The sequence below is a fragment of the Trichomycterus rosablanca genome, chromosome 4, assembly GCF_030014385.1.
Source record: "Trichomycterus rosablanca isolate fTriRos1 chromosome 4, fTriRos1.hap1, whole genome shotgun sequence".
Lineage (NCBI taxonomy): Eukaryota > Metazoa > Chordata > Actinopteri > Siluriformes > Trichomycteridae > Trichomycterus > Trichomycterus rosablanca.
Genome location: NC_085991.1, coordinates 20,211,153 through 20,231,248, shown reverse-complemented (window position 1 = coordinate 20,231,248; position 20,096 = coordinate 20,211,153). Strand labels below are relative to the sequence as shown.

Below are 20,096 nucleotides of genomic sequence, written 5' to 3'. Positions count from 1 at the left end.
AATAAGGGAACAATTTTACTTGGTGTACTGGGTACAGGGGAGAACAAAGCATACAGAGCAACAGGTTTGCCACATTCAGTAGCTGTATACCCACAGAAGCTTATAAAATCATCAATAAATGTACATACCAGATAGGTGAACCAAATAAAGTGCTTATTAAGACTGTATATGTGCTTACTGTAAATTTGATGTCTGTGACATGTTCCAAAAAAGTTAGAGCAGGTTTATCTCTGTATTACTTTACAGGAAATACAGAAGAAAATGTTTAGAAACTTGAAAAAGGTTGTGAAAGTGGATTTTTGTTCCATTCTTGCTTATTATAACAATTCAGCTGCTCCATAATCGGAGATCTCTTGTTATTGTGAATCATAATGCTCCACAGGTTTTAAATACTTAGGCAGGCCATTCTACCATCTGCATTGCCTTACCACAAAGCAACGTTGTTGTGGTTTGGCATTGTCTGGTTAAAACAAGAAAGACCATGCCTGAAAAAGATTTGGGGTCTGTTCGAAAACCTAGTGAGCTACTTTGTTGTTTACTGCCTACATAGGCAGCTGCCTAAGTAGAGAGGATTGTAATAAGACATCGACTTATAAGTCAGGTTAATCGAACGCATTATTAGACAGCATTTACTTCAGTTTTTGCTTACTAAGCTAACACGGTTAGCCTCAGGCCATTCAAACCAATGGGATGAAGTGGCACAATGCGCTAGCTTGTCAACTAACATCTCCTTCTGTGTACCGAAAACAGTTAAATTGTCACTGACAAGTCTAAATTAGCAAATAAATGACACTTGTGTGAGAATTTATTTATATTTGAAAATAACTCTGACCATTGTTCACATTCATCCACTATATTTCTAATTTTTTGTGAGAAAAGTTGTGCCGCATTGAATGCTGGGATTGCCTTCACCGCTAAGCCAGCATCCGGTGCTCCCTTGTTATTAAGTCAAAATAGAGTTCAAATCTAAGGTGCCTTACTAGGCAGCATTTTAAGGCATCTAAGAATTCGAACAGCCTTCTTCACGGGAGCGCGCATAGGATGACATAAAATGCTGTATATGTAGAGAGCTCATTATGTTTTCGAACACACCCATTGTTTATATTGAAACATATGTTTCTCCAAAATGTTCCCCTTTAGCATTAATGGTGCCTTACAGACATGCAAGTTAGCTATGCCGTTGGCACTAACACAAATCACCCCTTGTACAAATATTGACAACCCTGAAAAAGATGACAGGCTTTATTGCTAACTCATTAGATCTTTTCGGAATATAAGATAAGATAATCCTTTATTAGTCCCACAATGGGGAAATTCACATCGTTAAACAAGAAATGGTAACACATTGGGAGAGTAGGAGATAAAAAAACCCAGCAACCACATTGTGCTCCCTAAGGAGCACACGATGGTAACACGAAAAAAAGCTCCTTACAGCACACAAGCACATGTAAACATAAGAACATAACATAGTCACACAACGAGCCACAGGTTAGGGATGTGGGGATAGGAAAAGTAACCAAACTACGACAAGCAGCCCCAGCGATTCGCAGCCAGTATGCCGGCGCGCACTGCAGACCCGTCCTGCCGTATTGGTGGGATTAAGCTAAGAGAGTGGAGACGTTGGGTTGGGGTTTGGGAAAAGTTCTGTCAATCCTCCATTCCTGCAGCAAGAAAAGTCTGTACAAAGTTCGCGATAACATGGCTGTCTTACTGCCCAGAATGAAAAAACAGTCAGTGAAGGGGGGTAGGTACATCGCAGCAGGTCCTCTGGAGGAATTTACTTATCAGCGAGGTCGTAGCTGATAACAGGGGAGCCAAGAGCCGAAATTACTGTTGTTTTGTCTGAGCACTAATAAAAATTTAACACAAACTCTCAGAATGAATGCGTCTCTGGTTCATCTCATTTCGCAAAACCGTTAGTTTCTCCAAGATTAAATCCATATTGCGACTAATATTCACAGTCTGAGTTCCAACGGCTCTGCCCACCATCTCAATCAAATTGGGCAGTTTCTGGGGACCTTTGACAACTGACCCAACTCTTTTAATTTCCCGATACAGCAGGGCAAAGCCTAATCCAATCAGCAAAAACCCCACAATCAAAATTCCGAATAGGTAAACATCCTCTACGTCCTCCAACGAAAGAGGTGCCAGGCACACGACCCTCCACTTCCCCCACGAGTCCATCGCGTATCCTGCCATCTGTGTTCCGTCGGGGCATGTGGGTTCCCCCGAACCCGAACTTCTCGATGAGAAGATTGTGTCAATAGCATTCAGAGACCATTTAACCAATTCCATAATTTGTTCTTTGAGGAGCTGTGCTAAGAAAAACTCTGTAGAGTAGAGTAGACGAGACAATACAATACAGGAGAAGCCAAGCAGGGAAGATAGGGGAGGAGGAGGGAAAAGTGCGTCCGTCTTCCACGAGAGCGAGAGAAGGGTATTTCCTACCTTTTGCCCAATGAATCAGACTTACACTGACCAGATGATGAGACTGACCAGACATATGGCCAGACATCTGAAACCATTACTCCATACATAATATGGACTTTAAATTCTGAGGTACTGTTGAGCTACGGTTGACTGTCCTCTGTAGCTAATCTTACACATCTTATGGTTTAGGTCAGGAGATGCCATGGCAAAACCTTGTGAATGGCAATATTCTTCTGTTATATTTTACTTGTAAAAATTTCCAATGGTGCCAATAACTGAGGCATGCAGATTGAAGAAAACTATTTGTTTCAATATTTTTTTCATGAAGATTGTAACCTTTTGTTGCATTAAAATAAAAAGAATAGACAACATTTTTATAGCCTATTTTTTCTGGATTTTTACTTTTATCAAGTCAACTTGTCAAGTCAACTTTATTTATATAGCGCTTTTTACAATATACATTGTCTCAAAGCAACTTTACAAAATCCAGGACCAACAGATACAAAAACCCCTGTTGAGCAAGCCGAGGGCGACTGTAGCAAGGAAAAACTCCCTGAAAATTACAGGAAGAAACCTTGAGAGGAACCAGACTCAGCAGGGCCCATCCTTCTTGGGTGGCCTGGAGGACACTTTAAATAAATACACGATTTACACAAATCATACAAACACCGAATTAAATGATCTAAAAGTCATAACTGGTAATAAATAGATAAATAAACAATTAAATAATAATAGAGTTGTTATCCGCTCTAGTCTTCAATAAAGTCTGTAGTGATTTATTGTCGTTGCAATTACTCCAGACCCGTCACATCTGACAGGAGCAGCATCGTTGTCCCGGCAGTCTCGACTTTAATCCTTAACCTCGGCGGGTAAACAGGTTTCCATCAGAATGCCCTCGGGGTTATCACCCCAATCTAGTAATTTTTAATATCCATTGTGTATCTGTTGCTGCTGTCGGATCACCACACGCCCTCTCTGACACATGTCCAATCTTTGGCCGCTTTTAATCACCTGCCAGTGTTGGGTTCCCACATAGAGCTATATCAAGCACGGAGAGCCATGCTACGCTCCATGCGGGGTTGTCCTGATGTTTTGGGAATTTGTGCCCATTTAGTCAGAAAAACATTTGTATGGCTTGGCACTGATGTTGTTCAAGGAAGCCTGGAGGGATGGTTTGAACTGAATCAAAGATGCCATTAGTCATCCAGCTCCAACTCTCTGAACTGGATCTCTTTTTCAGTCTTCAATTCCAGTTTGCTTATCACCACCATCAGCACAGCATCAGCTTGGCAAGCTTTTGCCTTCTCCTCTGCCTGCATATGTAACTGCACCAACCAAATCCTGTACCAAGCATTTTCTGACATGCCAGTGGACACTGATGAAAGAGGATCATATACTGGCAAGGAATGAGTTACTGGAGGTGCAGCCTCTAACCCCTTGACTGGAGATGCCATATCACCATATCACCCTGAAACCCACTGTGGTGTCTGTCACAACATCTGCCTGTAGAACCCCTATTTTTAATCAATCTTTACCTAATTGCTTGATCTTTGTTCAGCAGCTGCCTCAATACACTAACTTTCTTCCAAACTTACTAATAATTATTCTTAACTTCCCCCTCTTTATCTTCTCACCCCCTGCACACAACATAAAAAAATCAGGGGATGTGAAGTTTTAACTAGTGGCAAAATTAATAGCAAAACGAATCTCATCGGACAAGCCCCCAATTAAATGTTTAATGGAAGAAAACAAAGCTTTTTAGGACAAAGTTTTAAGGACAAGCCCCCAAATTATTTTATAACCTGTTTAGGGGGTGAGCTGAAACACTAATTATTATCAGCGTTCATCAGCACCCCGAGCTGCATAGCACAAATGTAATAGTAAAACCACCACACAGTAAAGAAAATACAGCAAACATACTGTAGATATATATGGATGCTTTCAGAGTGGATTTAATATTGATGATTATTTCACACTAATAGATATTTGTGTCATGGTACACTTTGGTAATGTTTTCCCGCATAGCTCAAGCCAAGTGCTGAGCAAAGCAGCAATCTGCAGCAAGGCTTGTGGTAAGCAAAGCACAAAACACTTCTTATGTGTATGCACTAAAGAAAGCAACAACTTCTCTAGAGTAACTTTCTACATCTTCTTACACCAATAGTGGATCCATGATTTTTGCATACGAACATCTGTAACAACAGCACTTGTTACTACTCTGTACTTTTGTTGCGCAATGCCCACCGTTGATGACGCATGCTTGGCTCCCAAAAACTGGTGAAAACACAGCCGGTTCTCTAAAAAGCTCTTTAGGTAAAAAAGCGCTAACAGAGACACAGCCATCAGGATAAAGCTTAGCTTCCCAGATGTTTGCTGCATTCTTAGATTACCAATGTTGCTGCATTATAGTGGAATCACTATACCACCTTTGGTTCTGGAATCCAAACCCATTTCATACACATACATAAGTGTTATTTTTTGTATCTGTACAAAAATAACACTTATACATCTACAGAGGCAAACACATTCATTAGGGTAATGCAGAGACACAAAGTGCATTTTGGTTCTGTAGTTTTTGTGATTTATTGAACAGCAGAACCATAACATTTCAAATACATGCATTCACGTTATAAGTGATTTGGACGTTGACAGAGGATTTTCCCTTTACAAACATTATAAATGGTTAATAAAAAATTTTTTTAACTAGGGAACAGCATATTACCCTATTATAATAAAAGAAATATAGGTGATTTAGGGGTCTTTGAAACCAGGCTTACACATGCATGACCTTGGCACTTATGTTGTCTGGTATAATCACACACCTAATCTAGATTTTGATAGCATTGTTTTCTTGACACTGTATCTTAACTGAAGATATTTTGGTGTCAGCTCATTTAGGTGACATTAACAGTACTAGATGTAATTGCATGGTTGATCATTACTGTAACGTGTTTAAGCATCTGCCTAGCTATGCGTCTGAGACACATTTTGGTCTGTGACCCTCAAGTGTATGTGTGAATTATGGAGAAAATAAAATTGCAGAGTAAGAGTCAGACTCAATGTGCCATGTTCCTCTTACACTCTTCACCTCCCCATTAAGCTGTTTTTTCCTTCGTTCATCATCCTGCCAATGCTGGGTTTAATGAATGCAGCGGCTTCATTAAGAGCCTCGTTAAGTCCAGTTGTTAAGTCTCGTCGTTAAGGATAGTCATTAATGTCGTTCGTTAAAAACTGTATGCCTGGAACAGTTGGCAGCTTTGACTGACTGAGGCTGAGTATAGAGCTAATAGCTTAGGTTTTTTACAACATGGCATCTTGACAACTTCACATACAGTGGGGTCAAAAAGTATTTAGTCAGCCACTGATTGTGCAGGTTCTCCTACTTAGAAAGATGAGAGAGGTCTGTAATTTTCATCATAGGTACACTTCAACTATGAGAGACAAAATGAGAAAAAAAAATCCAGGAAATCACATTGTAGGATTTTTAAAGAATTTATTCGTAAATTATGATGGAAAATAAGTATTTGGTCAATAACAAACAAGAAAGATTTCTGGCTCTCACAGACCTGTAACTTATTCTTTAAGAAGCTCTTCTGTCCTCCACTCGTTACCTGTATTAATGGCACCTGTTTGACCTCGTTATCTGTATAAAAGACACCTGTCCACAGCCTCAAACCGTCAGACTCCAAACTCAACCATGGCCAAGACCAAAGAGCTGTCGAAGGACACCAGGAAGAAAATTGTAGACCTGCACCAGGCTGGGAAGAGTGAATCTACAATAGGCAAACAGGTTGGTGTGAATAAATCAACTGTGGGAACAATTGTAAGAAAATGGAAGACATACAAGACCATTGATAATCTCCCTTGGGGTCAAAATGATCATGAGAACGGTGAGCAAAAATCCCAGAACTACACGGAGGGACCTGATGAATGACCTGCAGAGAGCTGGGACCAAGGTAACAAAGGCTACCATCAGTATACACACTACGCCGAGAGGGACTCAAATCCTGCAGTGCCAGGCGTGTCCCACTGCTTAAGCCAGTACATGTCCAGGCCCGTCTGATGTTTGCCAGACAGCATATGGATGATCCAGAAGAGGATTGGGAGATTATCATGTGGTCAGATGAAACCAAAATGGAACTTTTTGGTAAAAACTCAACTCGTCGTGTTTGGAGGAAGAAGAAAAACCCAAGAACAACATACTTACTGTGAAGCATGGGGGTGGAAACATCATGCTTTGGGGCTGTTTTTCTGCAAAGGGGACAGGGCGACTGATCCGTGTTAAGGGAAGAATGAACGGGGCCATGTATCATGAGATTTTAAGCCAAAACCTCCTTCCATCAGTGAGAGCATTGAAGATGGAACGTGGCTGGGTCTTCCAGCATGACAATGATCCCAAACACACCGCTCGGGCAACCGTAAAAAGCATTTCAAGGTCCTGGAGTGGCCTAGCCAGTCTCCAGACCTCAACCCCATAGAAAATTTGTGGAGTCCGTGTTGCCCAGCGACAGCCCCAAAACATCACTGCTCTAGAGGAGATCTGCATGGAGGAATGGGCCAAAATACCAGCTACAGTGTGTGCAAACCTGGTGAAGACTTACAGGAAACGTTTGACCTCTGTCATTGCCAACAAAGGTTATGTTACAAAGTATTGAGTTGAACTTTTGTTATTGACCAAATACTTATTTTCCACCATAATTTACAAATAAATTCTTTAAAAAGATTTTTTTTTTCTCATTTTGTCTCTCATAGTTGAAGTGTACCTATGATGAAAATTACAGACCTCTCTCATCTTTCTAAGTAGGAGAACCTGCACAATCAGTGGCTGACTAAATACTTTTTGGCCCCACTGTAAGTGTCCTTAACTGCAAGACCCAGTCCACTGACTGGCCTGAAGGCCTCACTGAATTAACATTCACTTTTGGTTACCATATTATAATGTTCTCTGTAAAGAAGACATGCTAGTGATTCCCTTCAAAAAGCTGCAGAATAGGATGACATAGCATGGAGCTTTTTACCAATGTGAAACTTAATGCCTTTTCTGCTTGACTCCTGGATGTGTTGGGAATCTGCAGATTCCCAGAACTCACCAACAGTCTAATGAGGTGGTAGTGAGGTAAAACACAGAAAACTTGCCATTAAATTGATTCTGGACCCAAGTGAAGGGGCTAAACAGAATCAGCAAAAATAGGGATTCTTATGGTAAAACAGTTACAAAAAAAACAATAAATCTGTCTATAAATAAACAAAAAGACAGACAGTAATGGCTGGTTCAGATAAAGACTGTGAGCACAAGGGGCTGATGCTCTACAGAGCTATATGGAAAGCAATAAATGGATTTGTGCCCGAGACAAGTGTGCTAGCTACTCGGTCCACCAGTACAATGATCTCAACTAAGGAAAACATAAAATAAGTCACTAAAAGGAGCTGGGTTGCTGACTTGACTTATGAATTTTGCTTTACTGAAGTGAAAGTGAGTGTGCAATAGTGGATCAGATATCCGATAAACAATACAGACTTTGCCAAAAAGAAGCAAATGACGAGAGCTCTCTTTTAACAAAGCAAGGTATTGCAGTCTACCTTATTGGCTTGGTCAATAATTAAATAAAGACTTGCCGCTGTGCTCTCTGGGCTTAATCAAATAGCTGCAGAGTCAGCTGCACTGAATCAGTGTTAATGAACGCTGTCACCCCTGTGATAGACTTGGTAGAACTACAGTGGGTTGCTCTGTGTTTCCTGCCATGCAAGGAAGTGGTCGAAAGAAGAGGGGCCAATTACAAACAGGCTTAGACTGCACTAAAAGTAGATGAATCATAATTACATTTCTTTGCTTTTCACTTGATATATCTTTTGTTAGAAAAAATTTTGTTTATACATATCTACTCTATTTAATCACATTTTTATTAACCCAAATTATCCTCTAGACCACCCAAGGAAGATGAAGGTCCCTGTTGAGAATTATGGTTCCTCTCAAGGTTTCTTGCTATTTAGTACTTCTTGCTATTTAGCCGCTCTTGCCCTAGTCTTGCTTAACAGGGATTTTTTGGTAATGGATTCTGTAAAGTTGCTTTGAGACCATTTTAAAAAGTGATATAAAAATAGAGTTGACTTGAAATTTTACTTAAAGCTGTTCTGAACCCACTTAAGAATGTTGTTGACCCACACTGCTGAGCCAAAACATTAATAACACCCCCCACTGCATATGGCACTGCAGTCCACTGACCCCCTCTTATTCTTCTATTTTGTCTGCTGCAGGCACTGCCATTTGTGCCTGCTAAGGGGTGCCCAGCTGACTAGTAACAGAGTTGAGATTCAAACTCAGGGAGACTGGTGTGCTAATGGAATATCCCGGTCACTGCATTTTTGTAACAGTTGTGCACAGTCGTTAAGTCAGGGATATTTTAAATGTTAAGCTAAAGATAGTTCACACTACATGTGTTACATTCAGCATGTGAAAGGCCTAAGTGACTTTGAGAAGGGCAAAATCACTATGGACATACAACTGATTTAAATTATCTCTGAAACAGCAAGGAGTAGCCTCAGGCATTTGTGGTACCCATTAAAACTGGTCTGAGAAGAGATGAGTACAAAAAGGCTATGGTGTCTAGTATGGACTATCAAAAGGGCTACTGTGGCTCAGATTGTGGATAATTTTATACCAATATTCCAGTGGTCCTAGGATAGGATTTGACTAACCTTACAAGAACAAACAATTTAGTAAAGATTAATAACTAAAAACATGAAGGAAATTGCAGTTATATTACTTTGAAAATGTTCACTGATTTTAAATCCATCTTCTAGTCTGTATTCTCCTTGTGCTTTGTTTAATTTTCTTCTCTGTTTTTTTCTTCTGCTCAGCTGCACACTGACATGGATAGAGGTGATGGACGCACTAAATACGTGCTTCGAGGCGAAGGGGCAGGCTCAGTGTTTGTGATTGATGAAAAGACAGGAAACATCCATGTGACCAAGCCCTTGGACAGGGAGGAGAAGGACGAGTATCGGCTGATTGCCACAGCAACAGACAGCCAGACTGAGCATGCTTTGGAGCCCTCTTCCCAGTTCATCATCAGGGTGCAAGATATCAATGACAATCCACCTGTCTTCGAGGATGGGCCATACAGCACCACTGTCTCTGAGATGGCCAACATAGGTAATTACAACAACTTCTAGGTAATTACATCATGGATAATTCCAACAATTTTTTCACCCTCTTGTTCGGATCACCTCTCTTGTACAAACCCCATTTCCAGAAAAGTTGAGACTCTAAAAATGCAGGGAAACATAAAATCTGGTATTTGTTAATTCACTTGAACCTTGAACAGACAAAAAAAACAAAAAACAGATTTTAACTTAATTCTATTTATTAAATATAAAGAAATTTAGAAATTGATGCCTGCAACACACTGGCACGCTGCAAGCTGGGACATAGGTATGTTTACCACTGGGTCACATGATCTTTTTATTTCAATTATTTTTTAATCATTTGGAAATTTAAGATTTAAGAACACTAACTGTTGCAGTTTTGTAAGTCAAAAACTTAACAGTCTATGGTTGTTGTCTGATTTTGCCTGGCATTGTCCTGCTGAACTAGACATGGAGGTGCTGGGAAAAGACGTTGTCTTAAAAGCAGCATATATCTCTCCAAATTACTAGTATAAGCCTCTGCATCAATAATACGTATATGCAGATTAACCATGCCGTGGGCACTGATGCATCCCCATGCCATCAAAGATGTTGGTTTTTGCACTTCTCACTGGTAACAGTCTAGATGGTCTTTGTCAGCTTTGGCACATAGAATTCAATGCCCAAAATCCACCTGAAACAAGATCTTGTCTGATCACAGAACATGTTTTCACCATGTTTCTGTCCATGTCAGATGACTTTGGGCCCTGAGAACTCACCAGCATTGCTGCACAAAATTTATTTGTGGAAAAAGCTTACGTAAAACCTATAGATAAATACAGTGCTGTGAAACGTATGTGCCCTGTTTTCCAATTTCTTCAAATTTTTGCATGTCACACTTATATGTTTCAGATCGTCAAAATGCTGTTTATATTAGACAAAGATAACACAAGTAAACAAAGTACTTTTTTTAAATGATGATTTCATGTATTGAACGAAAAATACTGTTACCCTGCTTTGCCTGTGTAAAAAAAGTAATTGCCCCCTTAGCTACTAAATTAAACAGCTAACCAGATTTTGAATTTTGATCACTTGCCACACCCAGGCATGATTAACCTTAGGCCTTTAAATCTTAACATCACTTGTCTTGCAACGTGAGGCAGGCTAGAAAGTATCAAAAAGCAACACATGGTGCCACATTAAAAAAAAATTCAAATACAGATGCGAACACACAAAAGTCCTTGAAATATACTAATCTGGAAAGGATTACACAATTACACAGCCATTGCAAAGGCTCTGGGACTCCAGTGAACCACACTGAAAGTAATTATCCACAAATAAAGAAAACTTGGAACAATGGTGAACCTTTCCAGGAGTGGCCAGCCTACCAAAATTTCACCTACAATGAATCGCTGACTTATCCAGAAGGTCACAAATGAATCTAGATGAACATCTAATGAACTTCAGACCTCACTTGCCTTTATTAATGTATGCAATTCAGTGTATACAACAAGTTAAAGTATGTACAGTGTATCACAAAAGTGAGTACACCACTCACATTTCTGCAGATATTTAAGTATATCTTTTCATGGGACAACACTGACAAAATGACACTTTGACGCAATGAAAAGTAGTCTGTGTGCAGCTTATATAACAGTGTAAATTTATTCTTCCCTCAAAATAACTCAATATACAGCCATTAATGTCTAAACCACCGGCAACAAAAGTGAGTACACCCCTTAGTGAAAGTTCCTGAAGTGTCAATATTTTGTGTGGCCACCATTATTTCCCAGAACTGCCTTAACTCTCCTGGGCATGGAGTTTACCAGAGCTTCACAGGTTGCCACTGGAAGGCTTTTCCACTCCTCCATGACGACATCACGGAGCTGGCGGATATTCGAGACTTTGCGCTCCTCCACCTTCCGCTTGAGGATGCCCCAAAGATGTTCTATTGGGTTTAGGTCTGGAGACATGCTTGGCCAGTCCATCACCTTTACCCTAAGCCTCTTCAATAAAGCAAGTGGTCGTCTTAGAGGTGTGTTTGGGGTCATTATCATGCTGGAACACTGCCCTGCGACCCAGTTTCCGGAGGGATGGGATCATGCTCTGCTTCAGTATTTCACAGTACATATTGGAGTTCATGTGTCTCTCAATGAAATGTAACTCCCCAACACCTGCTGCACTCATGCAGCCCCAGACCATGGCATTCCCACCACCATGCTTGACTGTAGGCATGACACACTTATCTTTGTACTCCTCACCTGATTGCCGCCACACATGCTTGAGACCATCTGAACCAAACAAATTAATCTTGGTCTCATCAGACCATAGGACATGGTTCCAGTAATCCATGTCCTTTGTTGACATGTCTTCAGCAAACTGTTTGCGGGCTTTCTTGTGTAGAGACTTCAGAAGAGGCTTCCTTCTGGGGTGACAGCCATGCAGACCAATTTGATGTAGTGTGCGGCGTATGGTCTGAGCACTGACAGGCTGACCCCCCACCTTTTCAATCTCTGCAGCAATGCTGACAGCACTCCTGCGCCTATCTTTCAAAGACAGCAGTTGGATGTGACGCTGAGCACGTGCACTCAGCTTCTTTGGACGACCAACGCGAGGTCTGTTCTGAGTGGACCCTGCTCTTTTAAAACGCTGGATGATCTTGGCCACTGTGCTGCAGCTCAGTTTCAGGGTGTTGGCAATCTTCTTGTAGCCTTGGCCATCTTCATGTAGCGCAACAATTCGTCTTTTAAGATCCTCAGAGAGTTCTTTGCCATGAGGTGCCATGTTGGAACTTTCAGTGACCAGTATGAGAGAGTGTGAGAGCTGTACTACTAAATTGAACACACCTGCTCCCTATGCACACCTGAGACCTAGTAACACTAACAAATCACATGACATTTTGGAGGGAAAATGACAAGCAGTGCTCAATTTGGACATTTAGGGGTGTAGTCTCTTAGGGGTGTACTCACTTTTGTTGCCGGTGGTTTAGACATTAATGGCTGTATTTTGAGTTATTTTGAGGGAAGAATAAATTTACACTGTTATATAAGCTGCACACAGACTACTTTTCATTGTGTCAAAGTGTCATTTTGTCAGTGTTGTCCCATGAAAAGATATACTTAAATATCTGCAGAAATGTGAGGGGTGTACTCACTTTTGTGATACACTGTATGTAACATGTATGAAACAATGAAACAAGTCAATGTATATAATTCCACAATACAAAATGCACTGGGCAAAAATGCATTCATATGTGCGTTGCAAGACACAAAACACTGCCGACCAAATCTCCTAAAGCATGCTCAATAATCCAAGTACACAAATATAAATCAGTTCATCTTGACACAAAGTTGTGTTAGCATGGCAGCTCCATCTGCTGCTCTACTGTAGCTGTTAGCTTCTGCAATGTACTTTTAGCATTCATCCTATAACTTGTGTGGGACCTTTTACAAAACACTATGTATCTAGGTTAGACGAGCTATAAAATACATTTATATTTAATCCACAAAGTTGAATCAGTTCATCTGGACACAAAGTTTGGTATGGAGATACGTTTCGTCACTTATCCAAGTGACATCTTCAGTCTGAGCTGGTGGTGAATACCTTAACCTTATATGCAGCCGATTTGCCGACTAAAAAGAATACAAAAGCTCAGCTTGCATTTACCAAAAACAAACAAAAAAAACATCCCCAGGAATTTTGTGATACTATTTCGTGGACTGGTAAGTCATCTGACATAGAATGACCGTTGCATTCCACCATAAAAACATCATGCCAACAGTCAAGCATGCTGGTGATGCTGGAGGTAAGACCTTAAATGGGCATGCTTGAAAACAACTCTACAAAATTCTAGGCCAAATTCTTGATTAATTCCATATGTAATATAGGTTTTAATATATTTTTTATCTTTAATAAATGGAATGATCATTTGTAAGGTCCATTTTGTGTTTACTTGTGTAGTTTATTTTTAAGTTCCCACTTGCACAACCCTTTGTCTGACCAGAGAGACCCAGATCACCACACACTCCAACTGATATGTGTCCAATATGTGAACTCCATGCTGCTGTAGTTTGTGCAGAATGAGGCCTGGCATTTCCTTGCTAAAATCATGGGTTCATGTTAAGATGTGGAATGGAACTTGGATCAGTGACATGCCTCATGTTACATTATGTTAAGTTATGGCGGGGTTTATGGTCCAGCACAAGATGCGGACTGGAATTTGTATCGGTAAGAAGATCGGCCTGTCTGTCGGATATCTGATCTGTATATGACGTTGGGCCCATCTCTGCTCCATACCATGACATATTTTTACATTTACATTTTTAGCATTTAGCAGACGCTTTTATCCAAAGCGACTTACACAATGAGCGGAACACGATGAGCAACTGAGGGTTAAGGGTCTTGCTCAGGGACCCAACAGTGGCAACTTGGTGGTGGCGGGGCTTGAACCGGCAACCTTCTGTTTACTAGTCCAGTACCTTAACCACTGAGCTATCACTGAGCATATAACATATGTTAGCTTTTGCACCCCTTGCTAATAACAGTTTGGATGTTCCTTTTTCTCTTTTGAGAAAAATAAATGTAACTAACAGTCTATTGAAACGTAGCAAAGCAGTTTCGAATAAACCCTTATTTTTTTCCATCAGGTGCTGTTTAGTGATGAAGCTAATTTCTTACTGAGTGGTGAGGTCAACAAGATCATATATGCATGATAAAAATAGATATGCGGGAATGGGGGTGGGGGGTGGGGGGGGTCAGTTAAATTGGTGGGGAGCAGCACCAACAGTTGGAAAGATAAATACAGAGATAAAAGAAAATTGTTTAAACACATAAAGATAAATAAAGTGAGAAACCATGTGGTGTGAGAAGGAAGGTGAACATTGACATAAAAGAACATGAAAGAGAAAAAGTAAATAAACAGTTTGCCATGCTGACATAAAGGTAAGTTGTGGGGAAACGTAATCATAAAAATAGGGGGATGGATGGAAAAAATATATAATAATTTCACCTGAGAGAAATCTATGTTTGATTTACACTGTATGCTGTTCTTTATTAATTTTAGCATTAACCTCTCCACTCTTTCTACCTTACAGGCACGTCTATTATCCAGGTAACAGCGACTGATGCAGATGACCCAACCTATGGAAACAGTGCTCGTCTGGTCTACACATTGGTGCAAGGCCAGCCTCATTTTTCTGTAGACCCACAGACTGGTAGGGGTCTGTCTTCTTCCATTCACTGTCCTGGAATTTTTATAGTCAAATTTACAGTACATACTGTTAAAGACTTAAAATTATGTTTTACAACTACAGGTGACCTCTATTTTAGGGGGCTGAAAAACTTATTGTTGAAGTTTCACAGTATTAAACCCAATAGGCCTGTTTGGCACAGCTGGCTTTTCTGCCTTTGACACCATATCCCATCAGCTCCTCATGGATCGCCTGGCTAGCATTGGGGTCTGTGGCACTGTGAATCAGTGGTTTGCCTCCTACCTCGCTGACAGAACACAGTTTGTACAGATCCAGAATCACAGGTCAGAGTTTCTCACCGTCTGTAATGGAGTTCCACAGAGTTCAGTGCTGGGACCGCTCCTGTTTAACATTTATCTCCTTCCGCTTGGCAATATTTTTCGGCATTATGGCATTCATTTTCATTGCTATGCTGATGACACGCAGCTTTATGTATCCACTAAGCCAACTTCTACTACTCCTCCGATTACTCTTATTGCTTGTCTCCATGATGTACATACATGGATGACAAACAACTATTTAAAACTAAATAGTAGTAAAACCGAGATACTTCTTATTGGATCTAAGGCTGCACTTTCGAAAAATAATATTAGTTCATTTTCCATTGCTGAGGATATCATACCTGTGTCCACCCATGTTAAGAGCCTTGGTGTTATCTTGGATAGCACCCTTTCTTTTTCAACTCACATAAATAGTGTCTCCCGGATTGCTTTTTTCCACCTGCGAAATATCTCCAGACTGAGGCCCGTCTTATCACAGCACTCCACGGAAGTCTTAGTCAATGCATTAGTCACATCACGGATTGACTACTGCAATGCAATCCTGGCTGGCATTCCCAAAAAACTTATTCAAAGACTTCAGCATATCCAGAACTCAGCAGCACGGATAATTACATGCACCAAGTCCACTGAGCATGTCACACCACTGCTGATCCAACTGCATTGGCTCCCAGTATCACAACGGATCAATTTAAAAATTTTATTACTGACATTAAAGGCACTTCATAATTTATCCCCTGCATATCTCACAGACCTCCTACAGTTTTACACTCCTTCCCGCTCGTTGCGATCTTCCTCAGCAGGTTTTTTGGCAGAACCAGCCATTAACCTTAGTACAATGGGTACCAGGGCTTTCTCCTATGTTGCACCTAAACTCTGGAACACACTCCCCACCCATATTCGAACATTGCAATCCATCGCAGAATTCAAAACGGCTCTTAAAACTCATCTTTTTAAACTGGCTTATTCACTTTAACATATCTTGTACTTTTTGTTTTATGCTTGTGTGTTGTGATAATTTGTTTGTTGTAGTTGTAATAACTTATTGTATGTTTTAATTCTTGTTTTAGTTGATGTAAGGTGACCTTGAGTGTCATGAAAGGCGCCAATAAATAAAATGTATTATTATTATTATTATTAAGTGTAGTCCATTCGTCTTCAGCTGCTGGAGAGTCCATTGCTGTCAGAACAATTGGTTACATAATCTGTAACTAATAGTACAAGGAACCACAAATTTTTCCCTAACAAGTGTTCCACACAAGGTGTCTTCAGACTGGTAAGACAGCCTGCATGCATGATCCCAAAAAACATACCAAATGAAGTATGGAGGTGGAAACATTGTGAAATGGTTCTGGACACTGTTTAAAAAAATTTGTTAGATGCCATTAAAAAAAAATTCATGAATTAAAGTTTTACCATTTTTGACCTTTTTTGCAAAAAAAAAAAAAAAAAAAGAAAAGCACTAGGACATTGGATGTTAGGGATCCAAACAATTTTTATTTCTTTCGAGATTAATAAAGTATCTATCTTTCTTTTAAATAAGGGTGCTTAAAAATTTGTCCATATTCAAAATTTGTCCATATTAGGGACCCTCACATTCTTGCAAATTGCCATGTCAAATAGCGAATACAAAATAGCCTGAATACTTCTTAACTGCATTAAAGCATAAAGCAATGAACAGTGTAGGGTTAAAGGTCTTGCTTCAGTGGCAGTGGCTCTTTGGAAGTTCTAGAATTAAAAAATTTTTTCTTTTAGGTATTTTGCGCACAGCAGTCCCTGACCTGGATAGAGAAACTCAGGACCAGTATCTTGTGGTTCTTCAGGCTAAAGACATGGGCGGTCATCTTGGAGGGCTTTCTGGAACCACAACTGTTACTGTAAAGCTAACAGATGTCAATGACAACCCACCCCATTTCATAAAGAGTGAGTACCACCTTGCTTAACACACTTAAGATTCTCAAATAAATTCAATCATTAGAAATAGGTGTCCACATGCTTTTGGCTGTATAGCATTCATTGGATTTAGAAAATATTCAGACCTCTTGACATTCTTGTGTAGGTTTAAATTAAAAACTCTTATTTACAAAAGTATTCAGATATTTTGCAGTGACAACCGGCAAGGGTGTTGGAAAAGGCATGTGATAGGTTGTGACCCTAAATGGACAGCAGTGGTGTTATGTATTTGGCATAAGTTGCGATTGCAATGGGGAATAGACTGTGTCTATTATGATAGGGGTAAATAAAGATATTTCAGGCCTTGTTTTTCAACACGTTGTTTGTTTATGCAGACCTTTCAAGCCTTACCCATATAACTTAATGGTTTTCTTTTCACAAGTGCTTAGTACTTTAAAGTGAAAAAATGCTATGTTCATGTCATGTCCAGAGTGTTTCCTGCCTTTTGCCCAATGAATCAGACCCACCATGACCCTCAAGATAAAGCAATAAATAAAAGAATGGATGGATGGATGTATGGATAGATGAATGAAATAATTGATTTGCCATATGTTCAATTCACACATGGCAAAAATCGACTGATGCATCAGTAAAATTTGCTTCATAGCGTTTAAATTTAAAATGTCATAGATACACAGAAACACAGATAGACAGACGGACGGACGGACAGACAGATAAATAGATAGATAGACGGACAGATAGATTCAATCTTTAATGTCATTGCTCAGTACAGGTACAAGGCAGCTTAATGCGGTAGCATCTACCACAAGTGCAAATAGTATCTCTACCAAAACACTTGGGAATATTGTGTGTGATTTTGTTTCTTTCTTTATGTAAAAGTTTATCTGAATGTGGTACTTTTCATTTTAAATCTTAAAAAAAAAATTTATTTTTGGAGCATTGTTTTCCATATTCAGTTATGACTTCTTTTTTGAAATTTTCTGCTATTTATGTTAGTGTGGATCTTCTATCTGTATACACAGTTGAAATATAGAGGGTTAAAAAGTAACAAACTTTAAATGATTTTTTATTTATTTAGTGTGTGCACACTTTTGCATCATCCATTACAAAAGCAGGCACTTGTTCCATCTGCCGTAGCCTTAATTTTCTCTATCACAAACATTTAACCTTTTTAAAAACTTACCATTGATTATAAGGAACAGCAGAAAAGTGGGCTTAATTTAAGGAGACCTGGGTGGCACTCGTACACAACTGGCGAGTGGGTTAAAGTGGCCTCTTTAAGAAAATAATTTGTATCTTAAGAGACAGACTGACATCTGAACTTGCTATGATGTGTAGCAGTAGTAGCTAAGTGGTTAAGGTACAGGGCTAGTAATCGGAAGATTGTTGGTTCAAAGCTCATATCTGCCATGTCAATTGCTTGCAATGTATACGGTCACAATTGTAGTCGCTTTGGATAAAAACGTCTGCTAAATATAAATGTTTAATTAGCAACAGGTTCTTAAGAGTTGGCCAGTGATAGCTTGGTGGTTAAGGTACTGGACTAGTAAGCAGAAGGTTGCCGGTTCAAGCCCCGCCACCACCAAGTTGCCACTGTTGGGTCCCTGAGCAAGGCCCTTAACCCTCAATTGCTCATCGTGTTCCGCTCATTGTGTAAGTCGCTTTGGATAAAAGCGTCTGCTAAATGCTAAAAATGAAATGAAAATGAAGAGTGTACAGAAGCTTACCACGTGCAATGGTCTTTTAGTATACATCCTATCAGTGCCTTTTTTAATGAAAGCCTGGGCCCACAACTGAGCAAATGATAGCCAGTGAGAGTAAGAGTCCAATTACACATTGTAATTGGGTTTATGCCCATTTTTATTCTCTTTAATACTCGCCCTGCTTTTAGAAGTGTAAAATCTTATGCATTACTGTCTAACAAGATGTAGCTAAGGGTTGAGGATTCCATGTTGGGGAAATCCTTGCTGTCTCTTTTTTTTTTTTTTTTTTTTTTTAGAGAAATTCTGAGTATAATTCTGTGATTAGGCCCCTCATTATATTTGCAGGTAGAGTGTGAATAAAAATGAGAAAAGTGACTTTTTTGTTTCATTAAAAAGTAGCTCTTGCTTCATAAGTCTCCATTAAAAAAACTGTATCATATGCATGCAATGTATGCCTATAATCTAAATATGAAGGCCTGAAAAGTGACTTCTGTAGTAATTTATTACAAAACAAGCAAAGCTACACGTCATTGTTACAAAAAACATTCTTCAAATACTGCCAAACGCAGGGACTTCAAATACTTCAAATGACACATTTTTAATTAATAAATTGTTTATAAAAACATATTCAAAAACTGATTTATATCAAAATAATGTCAAAATTGTGTGAAATGTGATGGTCCATCCCAGATGCCTCCGAGCCCAGTCAAAGTTGCTTCTTGACATGATTAACAAAGGGCTTTTTTATGAATGGCGTTTTTAAGTTTAAATCACTTCAGATTGTAGTGCTTGACAAAGGTTTGACAAAATAATCGCTACCAATGTGGTTATATCAGCTAGTGATGAATTATGGTCCTTGATGCAGTGCCATTTGAGGGATTTGAGATCACAGGTGACCTTATACATTGATACAGATTTCTTGAATTGTTTAATGATATTATGCACTATAGGTGGAGAAATATGCAAATGCTTTCCAATTTTTTGAGGAATATTGTTTTTAAACATTTAAAAACTGGAGACCCATTGCCCATCTTGGCTCCTCAAAAACTCAGTACTCGGTACTGCTTTTGTACCAAATCTTGATTAAAATCAGCTGTTGACATCACCTAAAATCAATATTTAGTTTAGTTAGACTTATATACAAAATGTACAGAAGTATGTGGACACCCTCTTAATTACTGAGTTTAGATCATTTAGCCACACGAATTACCAACATGCATACAATCAGGTGAATAGTTTGCTTCAAACTTTGTGGCAATAGTTTAGGAAAGCCATTTCCTGTCCAAGCATGACTGTGCCCCTGTGCACAAAATACATGGTTTTTGTCACCTCACCAATGTTTTGTCAAATTTATCATATGTAGTAGGCTTTAGTTACTTGCCTGTTAGAAATTCATC

General features: G+C 39.5%; 1 protein-coding gene across 1 annotated transcript in view; it reads left to right on the top strand.

The window, feature by feature from the left end:
- Nucleotides 1-20,096, top strand: part of LOC134311870 (cadherin-24) — a 104,318-nt gene that overhangs the window by 12,560 nt on the left and 71,662 nt on the right. Inside the window, exons 2-4 of the mRNA XM_062993516.1 lie at nt 9,289-9,583; nt 14,649-14,768; nt 16,838-17,005. Coding sequence (XP_062849586.1) covers nt 9,289-9,583; nt 14,649-14,768; nt 16,838-17,005 — 583 coding nt within the window. The remainder of the gene's footprint in view (nt 1-9,288; nt 9,584-14,648; nt 14,769-16,837; nt 17,006-20,096) is intronic.